The 17666-nt window shown below is 47.4% G+C and overlaps 1 protein-coding gene and 1 long non-coding RNA gene across 2 annotated transcripts in view; one reads left to right on the forward strand and one right to left on the reverse strand.

Moving 5' to 3' along the window:
• Positions 1–17611, forward strand: part of ASB18 (ankyrin repeat and SOCS box containing 18) — a 63749-nt gene extending 46138 nt beyond the window's left edge. Inside the window, exons 6-7 of the mRNA XM_033860369.2 lie at positions 15392–15505; positions 16260–17611. Of these exons, the coding sequence (XP_033716260.1) occupies positions 15392–15505; positions 16260–16445 (300 nt within the window). The 3' untranslated portion in view covers positions 16446–17611. The remainder of the gene's footprint in view (positions 1–15391; positions 15506–16259) is intronic.
• The window catches only part of LOC141279123 (uncharacterized), a 42532-nt gene that overhangs the window by 7613 nt on the left and 17253 nt on the right, over positions 1–17666 (reverse strand). The window contains exon 2 of the long non-coding RNA XR_012332908.1: positions 435–551. This is a non-coding gene — a long non-coding RNA (uncharacterized lncRNA). The remainder of the gene's footprint in view (positions 1–434; positions 552–17666) is intronic.

Consider the following 17666-nt stretch of genomic DNA (forward strand, 5'->3'; position numbering starts at 1 on the left):
GCAGATTCTGATCCCGCAGGAGGGGATGGCAGAGTCTGCATTTCTAGCAAGACTAGAGATGAGGGTGAGGTCTTGGAACCACACTTTGAGGAGCCAGGGCTGGGCAACCCTTTCTAGAGTCACTAGAAAATGAAAAGGTTGGGGGGTCAACAAGCATACTCGAGTGAGACCTTGCAGAGTTGTCACCTGGGGACGCCAGGCCCCTGTTTCTATGATGCCGTCATGGCTCAAAATATTTTAGCAGATTATCTTTTGGTGTAACTGATGAACAATGAAATCAGTCTCTTGTCGCATCTGGTATTTGGCTTGAAATGAAATACGCAACGTGACCATCCACCTTATTAATAGGATTAATGATAGCACTTCACAGATTTCTCTCATTCAGTCCTCACCACACGCCTGTGAAATACACCAGGTTCCTGACATTCCCTTACCTGGATTTCAATCAGGTGAAATGCCCTGTTGAGGGTCAAGGTTGTGTTGGGACCTCAACCCCACTTTGCAGACTTGGCTCTGAGCTGCCTGTCGCCTTTCCACGTGTCAGATCTGCACTGAAATGACAAAGATGAAGAATAAACATTTCTTATCAGAGAAAATAAAGACAAAATGTTTCCAAAAGGAAAGTTCCCAAGATACTAGTTAAAATAAGCGATTGTCCTCCCCCGAAAGACTTCATTGAAGGGAGGTCATTCCATTCGATGTAAAATTGGCTGTGCTAAATTTAAAAATTATCCCAGACTCACCAGTCATATGCCAGAGACGTGTCTGGCCTGATAAGCTTTACACAAATAGCCTAAAAGCTGTTATCCTAAAAGGACAACAGCTAGATGGTCTAGATGGTCTGAAATAGTGAGATTCACACATTTCTTTCAGATGCTAACTTTGCATCCCAGATGCATACAGAGTAAAACTCTTGTCTCTCAAAACACAGGTGAGAAATGGAAAATCCACCCAGACAATTCCCTGGGTGCTTCCTTACTTGACAGACTTGATGACAAGTTTCTTACGCCGAGTCTTGCACTGTCTTCGAGTCATCCTCTTGAGGCATTCTACTAATGCAGTGACTTCCATGCCGTGCATGGACTCTTGAAAGGGAAGAAACGCCAGCCTTTTTGTATTCTGTAACACTTCCCTTTTATATTCATGATTCACATTTAGACGTTTCCCAATATTAGCAGGCTTAGTTCATCTACCGATAAAATGGAAACCTACCACCCCTCCAGTTCACACCGTGTGTGCCTTAAACCAAGATGCACCCTTCAGCCCTTATGGTGTGAAACGACATAAAGAATGAACAAGAAACAACGAAACAACAAAGAAAGAAACAAGACTTTACATGATGCCCAACAGTGAAAAACACCTGGGACAAATTCTTTTAAAGAAAAAAGAAAATCAGTATATTTCAGTGGTGACCAGTACTAATCCTTTGTTAGCCTCGAAGGCATTCGATTGTTAGAGACCGCTGTCCAGGTTTCAATGTCCGAGGTGCAGCCCCACAGGCATCATCCCGGGGGACAGGACTTCTAGTACCTGAACTCTGTCTCCAAGGCTGTGGGAATCACCCCACGCTGACCTAGAGATGCAGAGCAAACCCAGTGCCTCCCCTTTGGGCCTCCAGGGGCCCTGTCCTGGGATCCCCTCACGACATCCTTTGTCAGCCACACAGGAATGGAGCAGGTCAGTGGGTGGGGTGCGGGGTGGCTGTGGGTTTGGGTCTGGGGACAGTTAGTTACGACGGGGGCCCGGAGGCCACGAGAGGTGCTTGGCTTCTGTGGACGATGATGGGTCTCCCAGCAGAGCCCCAACCACTGCGGAAAGAACCGGAGTTTCTTTGAGAAATCTTAATACTTCCAGGCTTTCACAGAGCACAGTGCAGGGAACCTTCAGTCAGTTTGTTGAATGAGAGAAGGGGATTCCAGCAACTCCGGGGCACGGCGCTGCAGTTAAAATCTTTGGAAACGGGCCTCCGATGTCTTTGCGCTGAGACCCGCCTACACCTCGAGGTGGGGGGGGGGGGCAGGGGGCGGTGCGGAGGAGGTCCGCAGCCCCCTGCCCCCAGCACCCCACCCCCGGCGCCCCCGGCTAGGAGGAGGTTGCGGGCAAGAGCGCGTTTACTACCAACCTGGACATCCTCCAAGCCAACGTACAAGTGCCTGTGAGGCTCTGGCCTCGCCCCAGGACAACCAGGGCGAACGCTCTGGAAATGTGGCCATCAGCATCCAGACCCCCTGCATGTGCTCCACCGGGAAAGGGGTCTAATCAGCACGCAGGACATCAAAGCGCAGACCCGACTCGCTCAGCAGCCCCGTGGAGCGCGCAGCAAACACGCTGAAACGAGCCACAAAGATGCTCTGCAGGCAGGACTCAGCGCCATGGCGAGGCGTACACAGAGGCACCGGGGAATGTCACAGAGCACGCCGGCCGTGGGCAGCAGCCGCGCTTTAAATAGATGTAAAGAGACACCCACGGAGCTCAGAATTACTGAGGCAAAAGGTTTCACAGCGAGCTTATGACATAAATCACAGTTCCCCGGTGCCCAGACAAAGGCACCAGCGCCGCAGCAGGCGGACTCGAAGCATCCGTCGGAGCCGCGCGCACTGCGCTGCCGCAAACATCAAAGCGGTGTCACGGCTGGGAAAGCAAAGCATGTGGACAATGCCAGGCCTTTCTGCCCGGCTGACCGCTACTTAACACCAGAGTCAGGTGGGGACGCGAGGGCAGGTGCAGGTGCGATGTCAGGATGCGGCCAGGTTTGAATTCTGGAAGTTGCCGGGACGCAGGGGGCCCGGCCTGGAGGAGAGCGGGCAGGAGGGCAGAGAAACGCCCACGAGGGTGGATCCAGACTAGCTGCCGCTAGTTGACTTCGTGGGTTCGATACTTGGTCTGGGATAAAGGCCTTTGCTCACGTGCCTCTCTCCTCCTGCCCCTCACCTGGGCAGTCATAAATAACTCACACTTAGATTTGCCCAGGAGCTGGGGAAGTGCCAGGCCAACACCGGTGATGAAAGCTCTCCCCCACAGGCGTCCCTTAAGCACTTATTCATTCAACAAACATTTCTAGGGAGCGGCTGTGCTCCCGTGCGGGTGGTACAGTGTTGAACCGGAGCATGGGTATTTCCTGCCCTCATGGAGCGCCAGTCAGGTGGGTGAGATGGCCTTGACTCAGACAACCACACACACCACTGGGAAATTGCTGTGACGTGAAAAGCTGCAAAGCCAAGGCCCTCCAGACCTCGAAGGTGCCAAACGAGGGGCCAGACCTGGCTGAGCAGCGAGTCCGAGGCCCCCTCGAGGGCTTATAGAGTGATTCTGGATCTGAAGACTGGAGACTTAGCTGTGTGAAGAGGGGAGGGGAAATCATTCCAGGCAGAAGAAACAGCAGGTGCAAAGGTCTTGGGGCAGAAGGAACTCTGCAATATGTGCAGCGGTGGGGGTGGGGGGATGACCCAGTAGCTGGAGGGGAAACAGCAAGAGCCGGGACTCTAGGCAGGGCCCCCATTAAGGGTTTGCGCCTTTGTCTTAAGAAAAATGGGAATCTATTACGTCATCTTAAGCAGACAGGTGACATAATCCAGTGAGAATTGGCAGGTGATTTCTCTGCTCAGGGGTAGAGAACATGCTCTCTTGGGGGCTGCTGGGAAACCCCTGGCTGCTGTGCGGTCCAGGTGAGGGATGCAGGTAGCTGGAGCAAGGGGAAATGGGAGGTGGAGGGCGAGAATGACAGATTCTAGAAATATCTGCAAACCTCTGGTCTTGCCTCTCCTTCTGGGCATTGACCACGCTGCACATATGGACCTGAAGTTGTTGTTTTCTTTTTACCGAATTACAGAATTAGGTAACGTGACTTCACACTCCAATTTCCTAGAGTTTTCCGTGGAGCGAGCCTGGGGTCGCAGTAGTCAAAACCCAGGGCTCCCTTCCCTGCCTTTACACAGCAGTGCCTGCACGCTGCCCCCGTGGGAGCGGGGAGGGGAGCTATCAGCAGTAGCGCGCCTCTGTTTTCCTTGCTTTTGTTTTATTTCTCCATCTACATAGAAAGCAGTGTGCCCGTGTGATTTTTCCCCTTAATTTTCTTTCTGCCGCCTCATTAGCTGAAGAGAGTGTGCGCGGACCCTAATGCCATCAGCGTGTCAGAGTAACGTGGCAGCCGCTTCTCCACAGACAGCAAGGAGGCAGCGGAGATTTTTAAACTGTGTTGGCGTAAAAATAATGAAGGCAGCCAGCTGCCTGGCAAACGTGAGGGGAGCACAGCACGGAGGGGTTGGGAAGGGCCCGGGAGCCCCAGAGAGGTGGAACAGAGGAGAGACAGGAAATGAATTCCCAGAGACAGGCAATAAGACTTTGTCACAGTCCATGACCCAGGGAGGAGGGGCCTGGAGGAGGGGAGCTCTTACTGAGGGAGAGCAGCTGTTCCTGGGGGCTGGGGCTTGAGGGGAGGGATGGGGATGTCCAGGTAGCATGCAGTCACTGGGAACCATTGAATATTTTGCAGAGAAGTGAGAGGGCCAATGGGAGGGTAGCTGGAGGGTCCAGATTGGCCTGAGGAAAGTCTGAAGTTGCAGGAATTGCCTAGGATACCATGTAAAGACAGACAGACTAGATCTGGAGGGATCCAGTGTGAACTGCTCTTTTCAATGGCATGGTTTCCTTCCAACACAGAAAAGGGGCCGATGGAATTCACTGTGCTCCCGGAAATGGCATGTTAGTGGTGGCTCGTGTAAGCCAGAAATACCAGCCTGTCAAGAGCACACGGTGGGGTGTGAGGCTGGGCTGGGAAGATGCACACCTGCCTGGCTCTCCCTCTGCAGCTCAGCCTACCGTGTTCATTCTCTCCTTCTCTAAAGCCCACTTCAGCCGGAGCTTGTGACAGTAATGGATTAGGGAAAAAACAAAATTGGGGTAGGGAGGGGACCAGAGATGATAATAGTAATATGATCACCAATTTAAATGGGCAGCTGCTCCTGTCTTCATGTTAAAATACCTGTGAAGACATAGACAGGAGGAAGGAAGGATGGAAGGAAGAGGGGGAGGGGGAGAAAGCAAACCCACGGCACCAACAGGAAGATCTCATGTCTGAGTCAGGAAGGGCTGACGCGGCTCTGCTCCACGGCCCTGAGTTTTCAGGCAATCAGGCAGACATTACAGACAAATAATTTAAGTCCACCGGGCAGTAGGGGATGCTTGTGGAGGTGCAGTGCATCATGGGAGATGCAGTAAAGTGCAGAGGTGGAAACTGAGGAACCCGAGTTCCACAGCAACCTGCTACTTTGCTGGAGGGAGCGGGGGAGGAAGAGGCCTCCTGGTGGAGCACAGGTCACCAGGCTGGGCATCGCCCTCGCCAGCCTTCCTCCACTTTGCCCCTCCACCATCTCACAGGTGAACAGAGAACGGGACCATGGACTTCCCCTGCATGTTGACAGACCTCGTGTCTGGATCTCACCTTAATCAGAGATGAATACAGAAAAAAATTAATGGATTCATTGTGGGGAAGGGCAGAAGAAGAAAAATGAGATAGCATCCTGAGAGTAGAGATGAAATCTGTACCTCTCATCAAAAGATCCAGAAGAAGATCTGAAAAATTGTGTGCCCTGTGTGCCATCCTTTATGGAATGCAAGAAGATCTCGTCTTTAAATCCATAAAACCAGACAGGTTAAGCTGAGGAGTCAATAGAATGGCATGAAAAGGAAGATGGAGATAAATTTATACCAAGAAAGCAAGAGCACAGTGGTAGGTCAGATTACACATTAAAGGAAGTAGAAGGCAGAACTGATTCATTAAAAACATCAAATCAATGATGTAAGTGAGGGCGCTGTGCTGTTTGCATGTGTGCCCCCAGATCCAGTCCCTGCTGCCTCTGTGTTCGGCTCTGTGTCCTGATAGGGTACAGGGCCCCTTCAAGCTAACACGGAGCCCCATATCAGCTGGCTTCTGACTGGGTTCAGCCAACGGAGACACCATGGGGAATTGGAGGGGGAGGGGGAAAAGCCAAGGTATTTCTCCCCCTCTTCCTCCACCTCAGGTAGCTTCTACTGCAGCACGTGCATCTCCATGGCTCCAGTACCCCCAGGCGGCTCCTTCTCATAGTCACAGCCCCACCAGGCAGCCCCTTGGTTCCAGCCTCCCTTGTATCTCTCCTAACAAGAAGCACAGGCTTCAGGATTGGTGGTTTCTGAGTCTCAGTGACATCATCAAAGAACCAGATGCCTTTCAAGCTCAGCAAGTCAGCCTTGCCCTCAAAATGGTCCTTCTCTTGGTCCCTAAATGGCTTCCAGCAACTGGGCCAACCAGCCTCCTATTCAGATCCAGCTGTTTTCTCTAGAAGCCCTGAGGAAGTCTTTCTTTGTGTCTTATTGGCATCAGTTGGCTTAAACCTGCCCTTCCCCAAACCATTAAATGATGAGTGGAATAGAATTATCATGATTGAATTAATCTAATCATTTGGAGTGTTGGGAAGTCAACCACAATGTTCACTACAAAGGACTAATATTAAAAGATCTTCTGGGGCTTCCCTGGTGGCAGAGTGGTTAAGAATACGCCTACCAGTGCAGGAGACACGGGTTCAAGCCCTGGTCCAGGAAGATCCCACATGCCACAGAGCAACTAAGCCCATGCGCCACAACTACTGAGCCTGCGCTCTAGAGCCCCCAAGCCACAACTACTGAGCCTGTGTGCCACAATGACTGAAGCCTGCGTGCCTAGAGCCCATGCTCCCAACAAGAGAAGCCACCACAATGAGAAGCCTGCACACTGCAACGAAGAGTAGCCCCCACTTGCGGCAACTAGAGAAAGCCCACATGCAGCAACGAAGACCCAACGCAGCCAAAAATAAAAATAAATAAATTTATTTAAAAAAAAAAAAGAGGGCTTCCCTGGTGGCGCAGTGGTCGAGAGTCCACCTGCTGATGCAGGGGACACGGGTTCGTGCCCAGGTCCAGGAAGATCCCACGTGCCGCGGAGCAGCTGGGCCCATGAGCCATGGCCACTGGGCCTGCGCGTCCAGAGCCTGTGCTCTGCGACGGGAGAGGCCGCAGCAGTGAGAGGCCCGCGTACCACAAAAAAAGAAAAAAAAAAAAGAACTTCTGAAGTGCAAAAGAAAAAACAAAGCCAAGAAACTAAAAAACAAAGTGATGGTCGTAAAGGACAAAGAGCAGAGAGCCAATTCACAGATAAGGGATATTATTGAAGAACATACAACAATGGATCAGAAACAATAATCAAAGACATAATAGAAGAAGACTTAGCTGCACTAAAATATCTTAACATAGAGAAGTTGAATGGACATTCTCTGCAAATCAGTGATGGGAGACACAGACCTATATACATTCTAAAAAAAATGTTCTAAAAAGGCTTGCAGAGTATCCAAGCAGCAAACAGGTTATCATAAGGGAATAAAAATCAGGCTGGACTCAGATTTCTCTGCTGCAGTGTTACTGTAAGACAATGAAATATCACCTACAGACTTTTAAAGAAAAGGTTCGGACGCTAGAATTCTAGTTTCAGCCAAGATAGCTTTCATTTTGAGGCAAAAGAAAGACACTTTTAGATATCAAGGGCTCGTAAGACATGCCTTCCTAATGCATTTTTTTAAAAGAAAAAATATTTCTGTTTACTGCATTATTTATTCAACAAATATTTATTGAGCGCCAGCCATTTGCCAACAACATACGAGACGCTTAGGATACCTAATGAGTGAATAAATCAGGGGAAAAAAGCATTGCTTCCCTCATGGAGCTTCCATGCTAATGGGGAAGACAGACATTAAACAACAAGCATAAAAAAATAAAATAAAATAAAATAAAAATAAAATAAAATAAAATAAAAAAAAAACAAGCATAATAAATGGGCCAATAAAATGATAAGGGCTAGGGGAGAAGAAGCAAGACGGGAGACAGTGCGTTTTAAAGACGGTAGTTAGGATGGGTGGTTTTTGAGTAGACTTGAGAGAGGTGAGGGAATCAGCTAAGCAGATGTCTAGGCAAAGAGCAGCCCAGCAGACAGGCCAAGAGTCTGTGGCCCCAAGGCTGGAGTGAGCCTGATCCACGTGGGGAACAACAGAGGAAGCCGTGTGGCTGAAGGTGGAGAGAACCAGTGAGACAGTAGCAGGAGATAAGATGGGAGAGGTGGGGGAGGGGCACAGACCGTGTGGGGTCTCGTAGGACATTGCAATGACTTTGGCCATTGGAGTGGTTTGTGCAGAGGAGGGGTATGGCCTGACTAACATTTTATGAGGCTTCTTGTGGTCTCCACGTTGAGAACATACTTTAGGAGGAACAGAATGGAAGTGGGGAGATGACTTAGGAGGTTGTGACCTTAATCCACCTGAGGGATGACGGTGGCATGGACAAGGGAGGTGGTCTGATTCTGGATGTATTTTGAAGGTGGAGCCAACAGGATTTCTTGACAGATTGGCTGTGGGACATGAGAGAAGAGGAGTCAAAGATGACTCCAAGACTTTTAGCCTGAGAGACTGAAAGGTGAGATGCACCATCAACTGTTATGGGGAAGCTTATGGGGAAAGTAAGTCCGGGGGTGAGGGGGAGACTTGGGATTTACGTTTCCAATACATTAAGTGTGAGATAGAGCCAGCCACAAGGAGATATCAAGTAAGCAGTTGGATATTCAAGCCTGGAGCTTGGGAGGGAGGTTTGACTGACCTGGAGATATGCTTTCGAGGGCCGGTGGCATATGGATGGTATTTAAAGCCAGGAAGCTGAATGAGATCACCAGGAAGGGAGAGTAAATAGAGAAGAGGAAGGAGGACTAAATCCAAGGCCGTTCCAGCAGGGAGAAGATGCAGAGATGAGAAAGTAGCAGAGGAAACAGAAGGAGCAGCAGTGAGGGAGCTGAAGGAGTAGAAGTGTGGCTTCCTGGAAGCCAACAGAAGAACACATCAAGTGGAGGACGTGATCAACTGTGTCAGAAGTGCTGATACACAGCACGAGGCGAGGCAGAGCCGTGACCACCAGATGCAGCCTGCTCATGGGCGCTCTTGGCAAGGGCGGGTTGGGTGGAGTAGTGGAGACAAAAGGCCAGATGGGATGGGAGTACCCAGCTGACCAAGACGTGATGGGAAAGACTGTCTCAGGATTGGGAAACTCAATCTGCACATTGTCTCAGGTCGACCTCTTAAATATCTCTCAAAATCCTTCTTCTCTTTCCATCCTGGCTGCCACCAGCTGAGGTTAGGCCACCACCATCTCTCTGCTAGACTGCAAAAATACCCTCGTAACTGGGCTGTCTGCCTCCAATGTGGCCCCATGAAACTCTTCTCGACACTGTAGCCATGGTGACATTTCTAAAATTAAAACCTGACCCTGTCACTCCTCCACTCATCCTTCAAGGCCTCTTGGGTGCCCTCAGGGTAAGTCCAGCCTCCCTGTCATGGCAGACGGTGGTCTTCTAGATCCGACCCTGCTTTCCTCTCCAGTCCCAGTTTTCACCACTCCCCGTGTCCAACTCCATGCCACAGCCAATATTTTTTGTTCCTTTTCACCTCCCAAGTTTGGTAAATGTTTTCTCCACCGAGAACATCTTGGTCCTCAGAACTCTCCACACCTTTCGTAACTCCTACTCCGTGTCTTAGCTTGAATGTCACTTCCTCCAGAAATCTTTCCTTGATCAACTCACCACCCCATTGCAAGTCTAGGTCTGAGTTAGGTGTCATTTCTAGCACCTGGTGATTCTCTCACCATAGTACTACGGCACCTATACATTTATTTTTATTCCTACTGTTATTTGAGACTGTATCATTTGGGACCGTGAAATTCTGTGAAGCCAAGGCTTGCCTTTGTTATCACACAAACATAACACAATCTTTAACGTCTAGTAGGAAATTGATTAAATATCTGTGGAATGAATGGCTTAAACAATCCAGTTAAAATAGAGACAACTTAAATAATTGTCAGGCAGGTGGTGAAACTAAATGCAACTACCAAAAGTTATTTCCCAAGGAGATATATAGCATAAAATAAGATCTTGTACTAATTATAATCCAGAACACAAACTTCAGATGTTACTAAGGAGGGAGAAGAATTGGTTAAGAGAGGTGAGAGAAGGGATAATGGTACATCTAGAGCGCAAAAGATACTACTTTGATGTTTAGAGAAGTATAGGTTAATATTTTTTTATTCTGAAGGTAACCACTAGTACAATTTTAAATAAGATATAGACTTCCAAAATATAAAAGATAGGGACTTCCCTGGTGGCACAGTGGTTAAGAATCCACCTGCCAGTGGAGGGGACATGGGTTCGATCCCTGGTCTGGGAAGATCCCACATGCTGCGGAACAGCTAAGCCCGTGCACCACAACTACTGAGCATGCACTCTAGAGCCCACGAGCCACAACTACTGAAACCCGAGCGCCTAGAGCCTGTGCTCTGCAACAAGAGAAGCCACCGCAATGAGAAGCCCACGCAAGGCAACAAAGACCCAATGCAGCCAAAAAAAAAAAAACTTTTTTAAATATATAAAAGATAAATACAAAGAAAATACAAACCTGTGTAACAGAAATCAGACAACAAAGGAAACAAGAAGCATAAAAAATCGTAAGGAATAAAACGATAGAAGTAAAACCAGACAGATTATCTATAACAATAAATACAGATTTCTTAAGTTACCCTATTACCAGTAGAGACTCTCAAACACTTTAAAACAACGTGAAACAAAAGGTTAGAATTAAAGAGTGGGCAGAGGTAATTCTAGCAAAAACAAACTGAAAATAAAATGATGTACTGATATCAATATGCAATGTAGAAGAGTCCCAGGGAAATACGCAAAATGAGAAGAAAAGATTCGCTCGACACTGATAAAGGATACAGTCCACAGTGAAGAGATAACCATTAAGAAGCTTACATGCCAAAAAGAGATTATGTTACAATGGAGAAAGTAACTGAAAAATAATAATTCTAGATGATTTTTAATTCATATCTCAGTCTTTCCCATAGATAAAGTAGGGAAAAAATTTTAGAAGCTTCCAATCATAAATGTGGCATATACATGTTGAACTTTGAACCGTCAAACAGAATACAACTTCTAGTACTTCAAAATCAGACATTATTTAAAGCCGGAATACAATACTCCAGAAAATTAATAGCAGAAGTTAATTTTTAAAAATAATTTATAGAGTTCCTTGGTGGCCTAGTGGTTAGGACTCTAGGCTTTCACTGCCGTGACCCGAGTTCAATCCTTGGTTGGGAAACTGAGATCCCGCAAGCCGCAAGGCGCTGTGTGGCCAAAAATTTTTAAAAATTAACTTTTTGAAAATTTCATCACACGCTCCCAAATGAATACTGCATCAGTAGTTATTTAATTGCAGACTGTTTAAGAAAGAAAGACAGTGACAACATTGTGCGTCAGAACTTATGGCTCTGACCACACCTCTGTTCAAAGGAAGATCCAGAGCGCTTGAAAAATTGCTTTATTGTGACACAAGGGAAAACATATTGTCAAGTTAACTGAGCAGTCAGTCCAAGGAGCTGGAAAGAGAAATGGAGAAAGGGATTAATAACGATAAAGGCAAAAAGTAATAGACTGGAATATTTTTAAAGAGAACTGATCAATGTAATCCGATAGCTGGTTTCCTGAGGAAAAAATTAAAATAGACAAAATTCCAGCAAGAGTAAACATGAAAAACAATTGCAAATACAATCACAGTGAATCTCAAATGAGACAGGGTGCTTATTCCTATATACAGTGGAGATACGCCCCCGCCCAGATTTGCTCTCCACCTGCGTGGACACATCTGCAAGGCTCCTGGCCCTTGCTTCCTGGGTTTCACCAGTGCAGTGTCCCAGAAGCAGGGGAGGAAGGAGAGTGAGGTCAGAGGATGTATCCACTTGGCGCCCTCTCAGCTTCAGGCTGGTTGTGTGTCCCCAGCCCAGGATCACCCACCCCATGCTCTCACCCTGCAGACCCAGGAGTGGAAGTAGCTCTGCTGCCGGCTCTATATCAATGCACTGTTCCCTGTGGTTCCCCTGGCTATAAATAAGCCCCGTATCAATAAACCCTCCTGGAATGATCCTGTATCGAGTACGCCATCTATTCCCTGTTAGAACCCTGACTGATACACATGAAATGCTAAATTTCTTTTCTTTTTCCAGGAAAATATAGGTGAACAAAATTGAGCCAAGAAGAAATCAAAACAAAATATGCCAGTAACCATGAAAGAACTTGAAAATATTAAATTATCACCTACAACTAAAGGCTAGGCTTAAAAACTTCAAATGAAAGGTCCGTCATGCTTTCTTATTTCCAATAATTATCTGCTTTTCAAAATCTACCAGAGTATTAAAAAGATAGTTTTCTCAGATGGTTTTACTAAGTTAACATAAAGTGATATTAAAACCTGACAATAGGGCTTCCCTGGTGGCGCAGTGGTTAAGAGTCCGCCTGCCGATGCAGGGGACGCAGGTTCGTGCCCCGGTCCGGGAAGATCCCACATGCCGCGGAGCGGCTGGGCCCGTGAGCCATGGCCGCTGAGCCTGCGCGTCCGGAGCCTGTGCTCCGCAACGGGAGAGGCCACGGCAGTGAGAGGCCCGCGTACCGCAAAAAAAAAAAAAAAAAAAAAAAAAAAAAACCTGACAGTAATAGCTCAAAAAGCTGAAACTGTAAACCACATTTAGCTATCAAGAGAGCTGCAAAAATCTTAGCAAGTTGAATCTGCCATTCTATTTAGAAGAATAGCCAGAGTCTGTTTTGTGAAGGTAAAAATGGGTTAATACTGGAAAGCCTTTTGGTATCAACTTGGCTAGAAAAAGGCAAAAAAAATAAATCCTAAAATTTGTAGTAACCTAGGAATACAAAGATATTTCCTTAACTTAGAGTATTTATATGAAACTAATACCCAAGATCATGGTGAAATGTTAGAGACAATCCTATTAAAATTAGGACTAAGATGCTGATGCCTGCTATCAATGTTGCTATTTAACATTGAATTTTAACGCTCTAGCCAATGTAATAGGACAATAAAAATAAATATTAATATTGAGGAGGAGGGCTTCCCTGGTGGCGCAGTGGTTGAGAGTCCGCCTGCCGATGCAGGGAACACGGGTTCGTGCCCCGGTCTGGGAAGATCCCACATGGCGCGGAGCGGCTGGGCCTGTGAGCCATGCTGGGCCTGCGCGTCCGGAGCCTGTGCTCCGCAACGGGAGAGGCCACCAGCAGTGAGAGGCCCGCATACCGCAAAAAAATAAAAATAAAAATAATATTGAGGAGAAGAAAATACCATTATTTGTGAAAATGATTCCCTACCTGAAAAATAACCTTAATAAATAAAGTGTACTTATAAATCAATAGAAAAAATGAATACACTGTAGAAAAAATGAGCAAAAGACATAATTCAGCAATTCACAAAAGAAGAAAGGCAAATGGTCAGCCAAAAGTAAACATGCCATATTGTACCTATCAGATTTAAATAATTAATGAGATGGTCTGGGTAGGAAGAAAGAGGCACTCTCATACTCAGTTCTTTAAAAAGTGTAATAACTTACTTATAATTTGACAGTATGTTTTAAAAGCCTTAAAACATACACAGCCTTCGACCCTGCAGTTCTACTTCCAGCAATGCAGAATAAGCAATCTAAATAACTACAGCTGGGGGCAGAGAGAGAATTGTGTTCACAGATGTTCACTGTTTATAATATCAGAAAATACTGAGGCAACTTACAGTAGTTCATTCATTGAATTCATTATGATATGTTCATACAATATTTTATGGCCACTAAAAATGATGTTTAAATGCTCATTTATAATTTTTGAATTGTTCACAATCTATTTTGATAAAAAATAAATTTTCAAAATGATGTACAAAGCACTGGCTCATTTTGGCATATATATTAATTCCTTGTCTAAATGCATATAACCTTAGTATATACAAAATGTTGACAGCGGTTATCTCTGAACAAAGAAATGTGAAATTTAAAAATGTTGCTTTCCTGGGTCTTAAAGGGATGTTAGATCTGAAAGAAGCTAGGTACGCTGTAAAGGGAGCAACCGTATTGGGTGTGTTCAAGGAGCACCGGTGAGCGTGCTGCAGGCCAGGCTTGCCATTGGCTCCGACTGTTGTCTACTGTAGGTATTTGGTGCCTGACCTTAGAAAAATTGCTTCACCTCAGTTTTCTCAACCAGGAAATAAAAAGAACAATTCTGCAACACTTGGTAAGTCCTAAACCTCACAAACAGAGAATAATGAAGTCGCCCTGCCCCTCCCCAAAATCAAATCTGAATTTGGTCAAGCTTCTGAACCCAACTACTAATTTACAGAAAGCCGAGAAAGAGCGGCATGCCCCAGGGATACAATCAGCAAAATCCCAACGGTGAGAAACTCTACAGGACAAATAACCTAGTTTCTTCCACAAATATGTCAACATGAGACAGAAAAGAAAGACCTGAAAATATATCAACCCCAATGTAAAGGCGTTGGTCTGATTTGAATTCTTATTCAAACAAACAAATGACTGTTTTTGATATAATGGCATTTAAGAGAAATTTGTGAATTTAACCATTGACTATATATTAGGTGCTACTAAGAAACTATTGTTAATTTCTCAGCTGTTACAGTGACAACTGTGTTTGCATTTCTTCTAAACTTCCTTTAAGAGACACACAAATATTTACGGATGAAATGATGATACACTGAATTTGCTTTAAAATAACATTAGGGAGGGGATCTGGAGGTATGGATAGGGGAGGATTGGCCATGAACTGATGTGGGTACGTGAGGGTTTCCCCTACTATTCAGTCTACTTTGTGTACTTTCGAACTTCTTCATAACAACAACACCAAAAAGAAGTTTATGTTTTAAAAAGCAAGTACTGTTTCCATCTCTATGATGAAGCTGATGGACTTGAACTGTAGACTTTGCAAATTAGAAAATAAACATTCTTTGCCAGTGGGGACTCTGAAAATAAAACGGAAAGGCCAAGTGGAGAAGAAATGCAACAGCGAAGCAATTCTTCTCCCCCAGTTTCCCAACACATTAGAAAATCGAAGTAAGAAACTGGGAACACCATCCCTGGGCCAAATTCCTTCCCAGCAGAGCATATTTCCTTTTCTCTGAGCAGCTCCCCGGAGCCAAAGGAGCCTGCCCGGCCATCAGTATATTCCTCCTGGGAACTTGAATGCCTACCGCTTGGCCCAGACGTTTCGTGTTGATAAGACAGCCCCTTACAGAGCTCTGCCCTGTGCTTACCTGTGCACTAGCTCCTGGGGCCCTACAACGGCCCTATTGTACTGTTACTGGGATTGCTACTGTTCCCTGGAAGGACAGTGACGTCGCACAGCCAGGAAGTGGCAGCGGTGGGACCCAAGCACACCCTCCTGTCTCCCCACCCTTGCCCACCTGGACCCAAAACCCAGCCCACCCAAACTGTGCCTCCCACCATTTCCAACCAGGTGCTGAAGACCTGCGCGCCAGCCCCAGCTGTCCTCGAGGTTCTTTTCAACTCCTACCCTCAGCTCCGTGTGTCAGAGTCCTGGAAGGAGGTGATCCCTGAAGAAGTGTTTCAGGTGAGGAAGCTGCCCCTTCTTCCCCCGTTAGTACAAGACTGTCGTCTGTTTCTGTTCACCCACGTGTGTTTTGCACTAATACTCAGGTAAGTAGAAAACATCTGGAGAAGAGAAGAGAAAGGCTAATTGGGGGCATATCTGATGTGTCTGTTTTTCTTCTGGAGGCCCAGTAATCACACAGCCTGTGGTTCTGATTGGGGTCCTGTGGGCTGCAAGGAACAGAAAACCGACCCACACAGGCTTAAGAAGCTCAGGGCTGCAGTAACCACTGTCCAGAGGAGGGTGGGCCGTGGAGGTCCTGGCTCCTGGGTGTCAGTTTCTTTCTCTGACATCTTAAGATATGGCCGAGGCAGCTGCTGGCACTGCGTCCACACACAACAAAGTCCACAGGTGACTGTCAATTTAGAAAGAGAGAACTTTTTGTTTCTAGAAGCCTCTAGAAAATGTCCCCTCATGTTTCACTGACTTGAGTCCTGTTCAGATTACTGAACAACAAAGTGTGCTCTCCAAAGCGGGTGGGCAGAGGGGAATTCTAGGAGGTTCTACCCATAGTATCTGAAATCACCCAAAGCAGACTTCCGTCTGACTGGGCAGGAGCTGCACTTGAGAAAAGTATCCGGACCCTCTCGGGGAGGGTTGTCCCGCATCAGTAGCCGGGAAAGGATCACCTGTGCCGCCAGGGCTCTTCTGTCTGGGAGAGAGACGTGCGTCGGTTCCGTGTGCCCAGACTGACGTTCCCCCGCCTTCCTTTCAGATGCACCAGCCTTTCTACCAGTCCCTCTTTGCCTTGGCCCACAGCCCGCGCTGTCTGCAGCATCTCTGCCGCTGTGCCATTCGGAAGCTGTTTAGCAGAAAGTGCTTTTTCCTCGTGCCCCAGTTGCCCTTGCCGAAGTCCCTGCAAAATTACCTTCTTCTGGAGCCAGAGGGGGTTTTGCACTGAAACCCAGAGATTTGGACCAAGACACTTGTGCTCTTCTGTGGAGGCTCCAGGGTTACGAGGGGCCCTGGATGGAACTTGGCACCCACCCTGTGCACGGACCTCACCCAGCTTCAGGTCCACCTGGGCATGGAATTGGCAATAAAGGCCCTTTCTGCCTCTCAGGGTTGCTTGTAAGGACTGGAACTGTGAATATCGTAGTACTTGTATCAGAAAGTACCTTTCAACGGAGGTTGAACTAAAAGGTATACATATTTTTCCAAGGTCTGTCTCCTGCCCACAATGCGTTGGCAGCATTCGAGCTGCACCCCGCCCCCCCCCCCAGCCTTCAGACCCTCTGCCTCAAGGGGAACACCCCACCCTTCCTAGTGCTCAGACCCTTGGAAAGACTTTGTCCTCCAAACGTGACAGACGTACACACTGAGAGAGGACACTTCTGTATCGAGAGCCCCTGCCTGGGAGCCCACTGGTGCTTCCCAGCGTATCACAGTCCAGAGTCCCTAGAAGGACGTCAGAGGGGCGGTGAGCCAGACGTTCTGATCCGATGTGGGTCTTCTGTGCAACAGCCTTACCAAACGCCAGCGGATCCAGCTGTGGGGAACAGTCCAGGAAGCCAGATGCCAGGGACAGACACGGGTTCCTGGAGGTTGCCGTCAGCTCAGCCCGACCATCCGGGATCGGAGAGCATCCTTAAAGGTCGAGGGCTGTGTTAACTGTCTTTTATTTTCTGTATTCTGGTGCTTCGACATCTGGGGCCTTTCGGACCCTGGAGGGACTGCTCCTCCCAGGGTTAGCCAACTCCTAGAGATTGTAAACAACATGCCCCCAGGCATCCTTTTCAAATACAACTCGACCAACCCAGAGTTCACTACCTACCACCTCCCTGGAGCTCCAGCCACTGCCCCTCCAGAGCCAGTCCCGACAACCAAGGCCAGCCCCTCTGCCCTGGAGCCCACTGCAGTCATTCAGACTAGCCAGTCCTACGCCTGTGTGTCCTGCCTCGCCTATCCTTTCCATGGAAACCACAATAAAGTCTCTTGCCCATGTCCCCTCCCCCCACTTCCTGATCAACCCTGGTGCCTCCCCGTGTGGTGTGACCCTTCTCTTGGGAATGGTGACTAATAAACTATCTCTTCATTGATAACTGTCTCCCAATCTGTTGGCCCTACTAGACCTCACATTTTCTATTAAAAACCATCTCTTAAAACAAGGACTCTTTGTTTT

Source organism: Tursiops truncatus, chromosome 7, assembly GCF_011762595.2.
Source record: "Tursiops truncatus isolate mTurTru1 chromosome 7, mTurTru1.mat.Y, whole genome shotgun sequence".
Lineage (NCBI taxonomy): Eukaryota > Metazoa > Chordata > Mammalia > Artiodactyla > Delphinidae > Tursiops > Tursiops truncatus.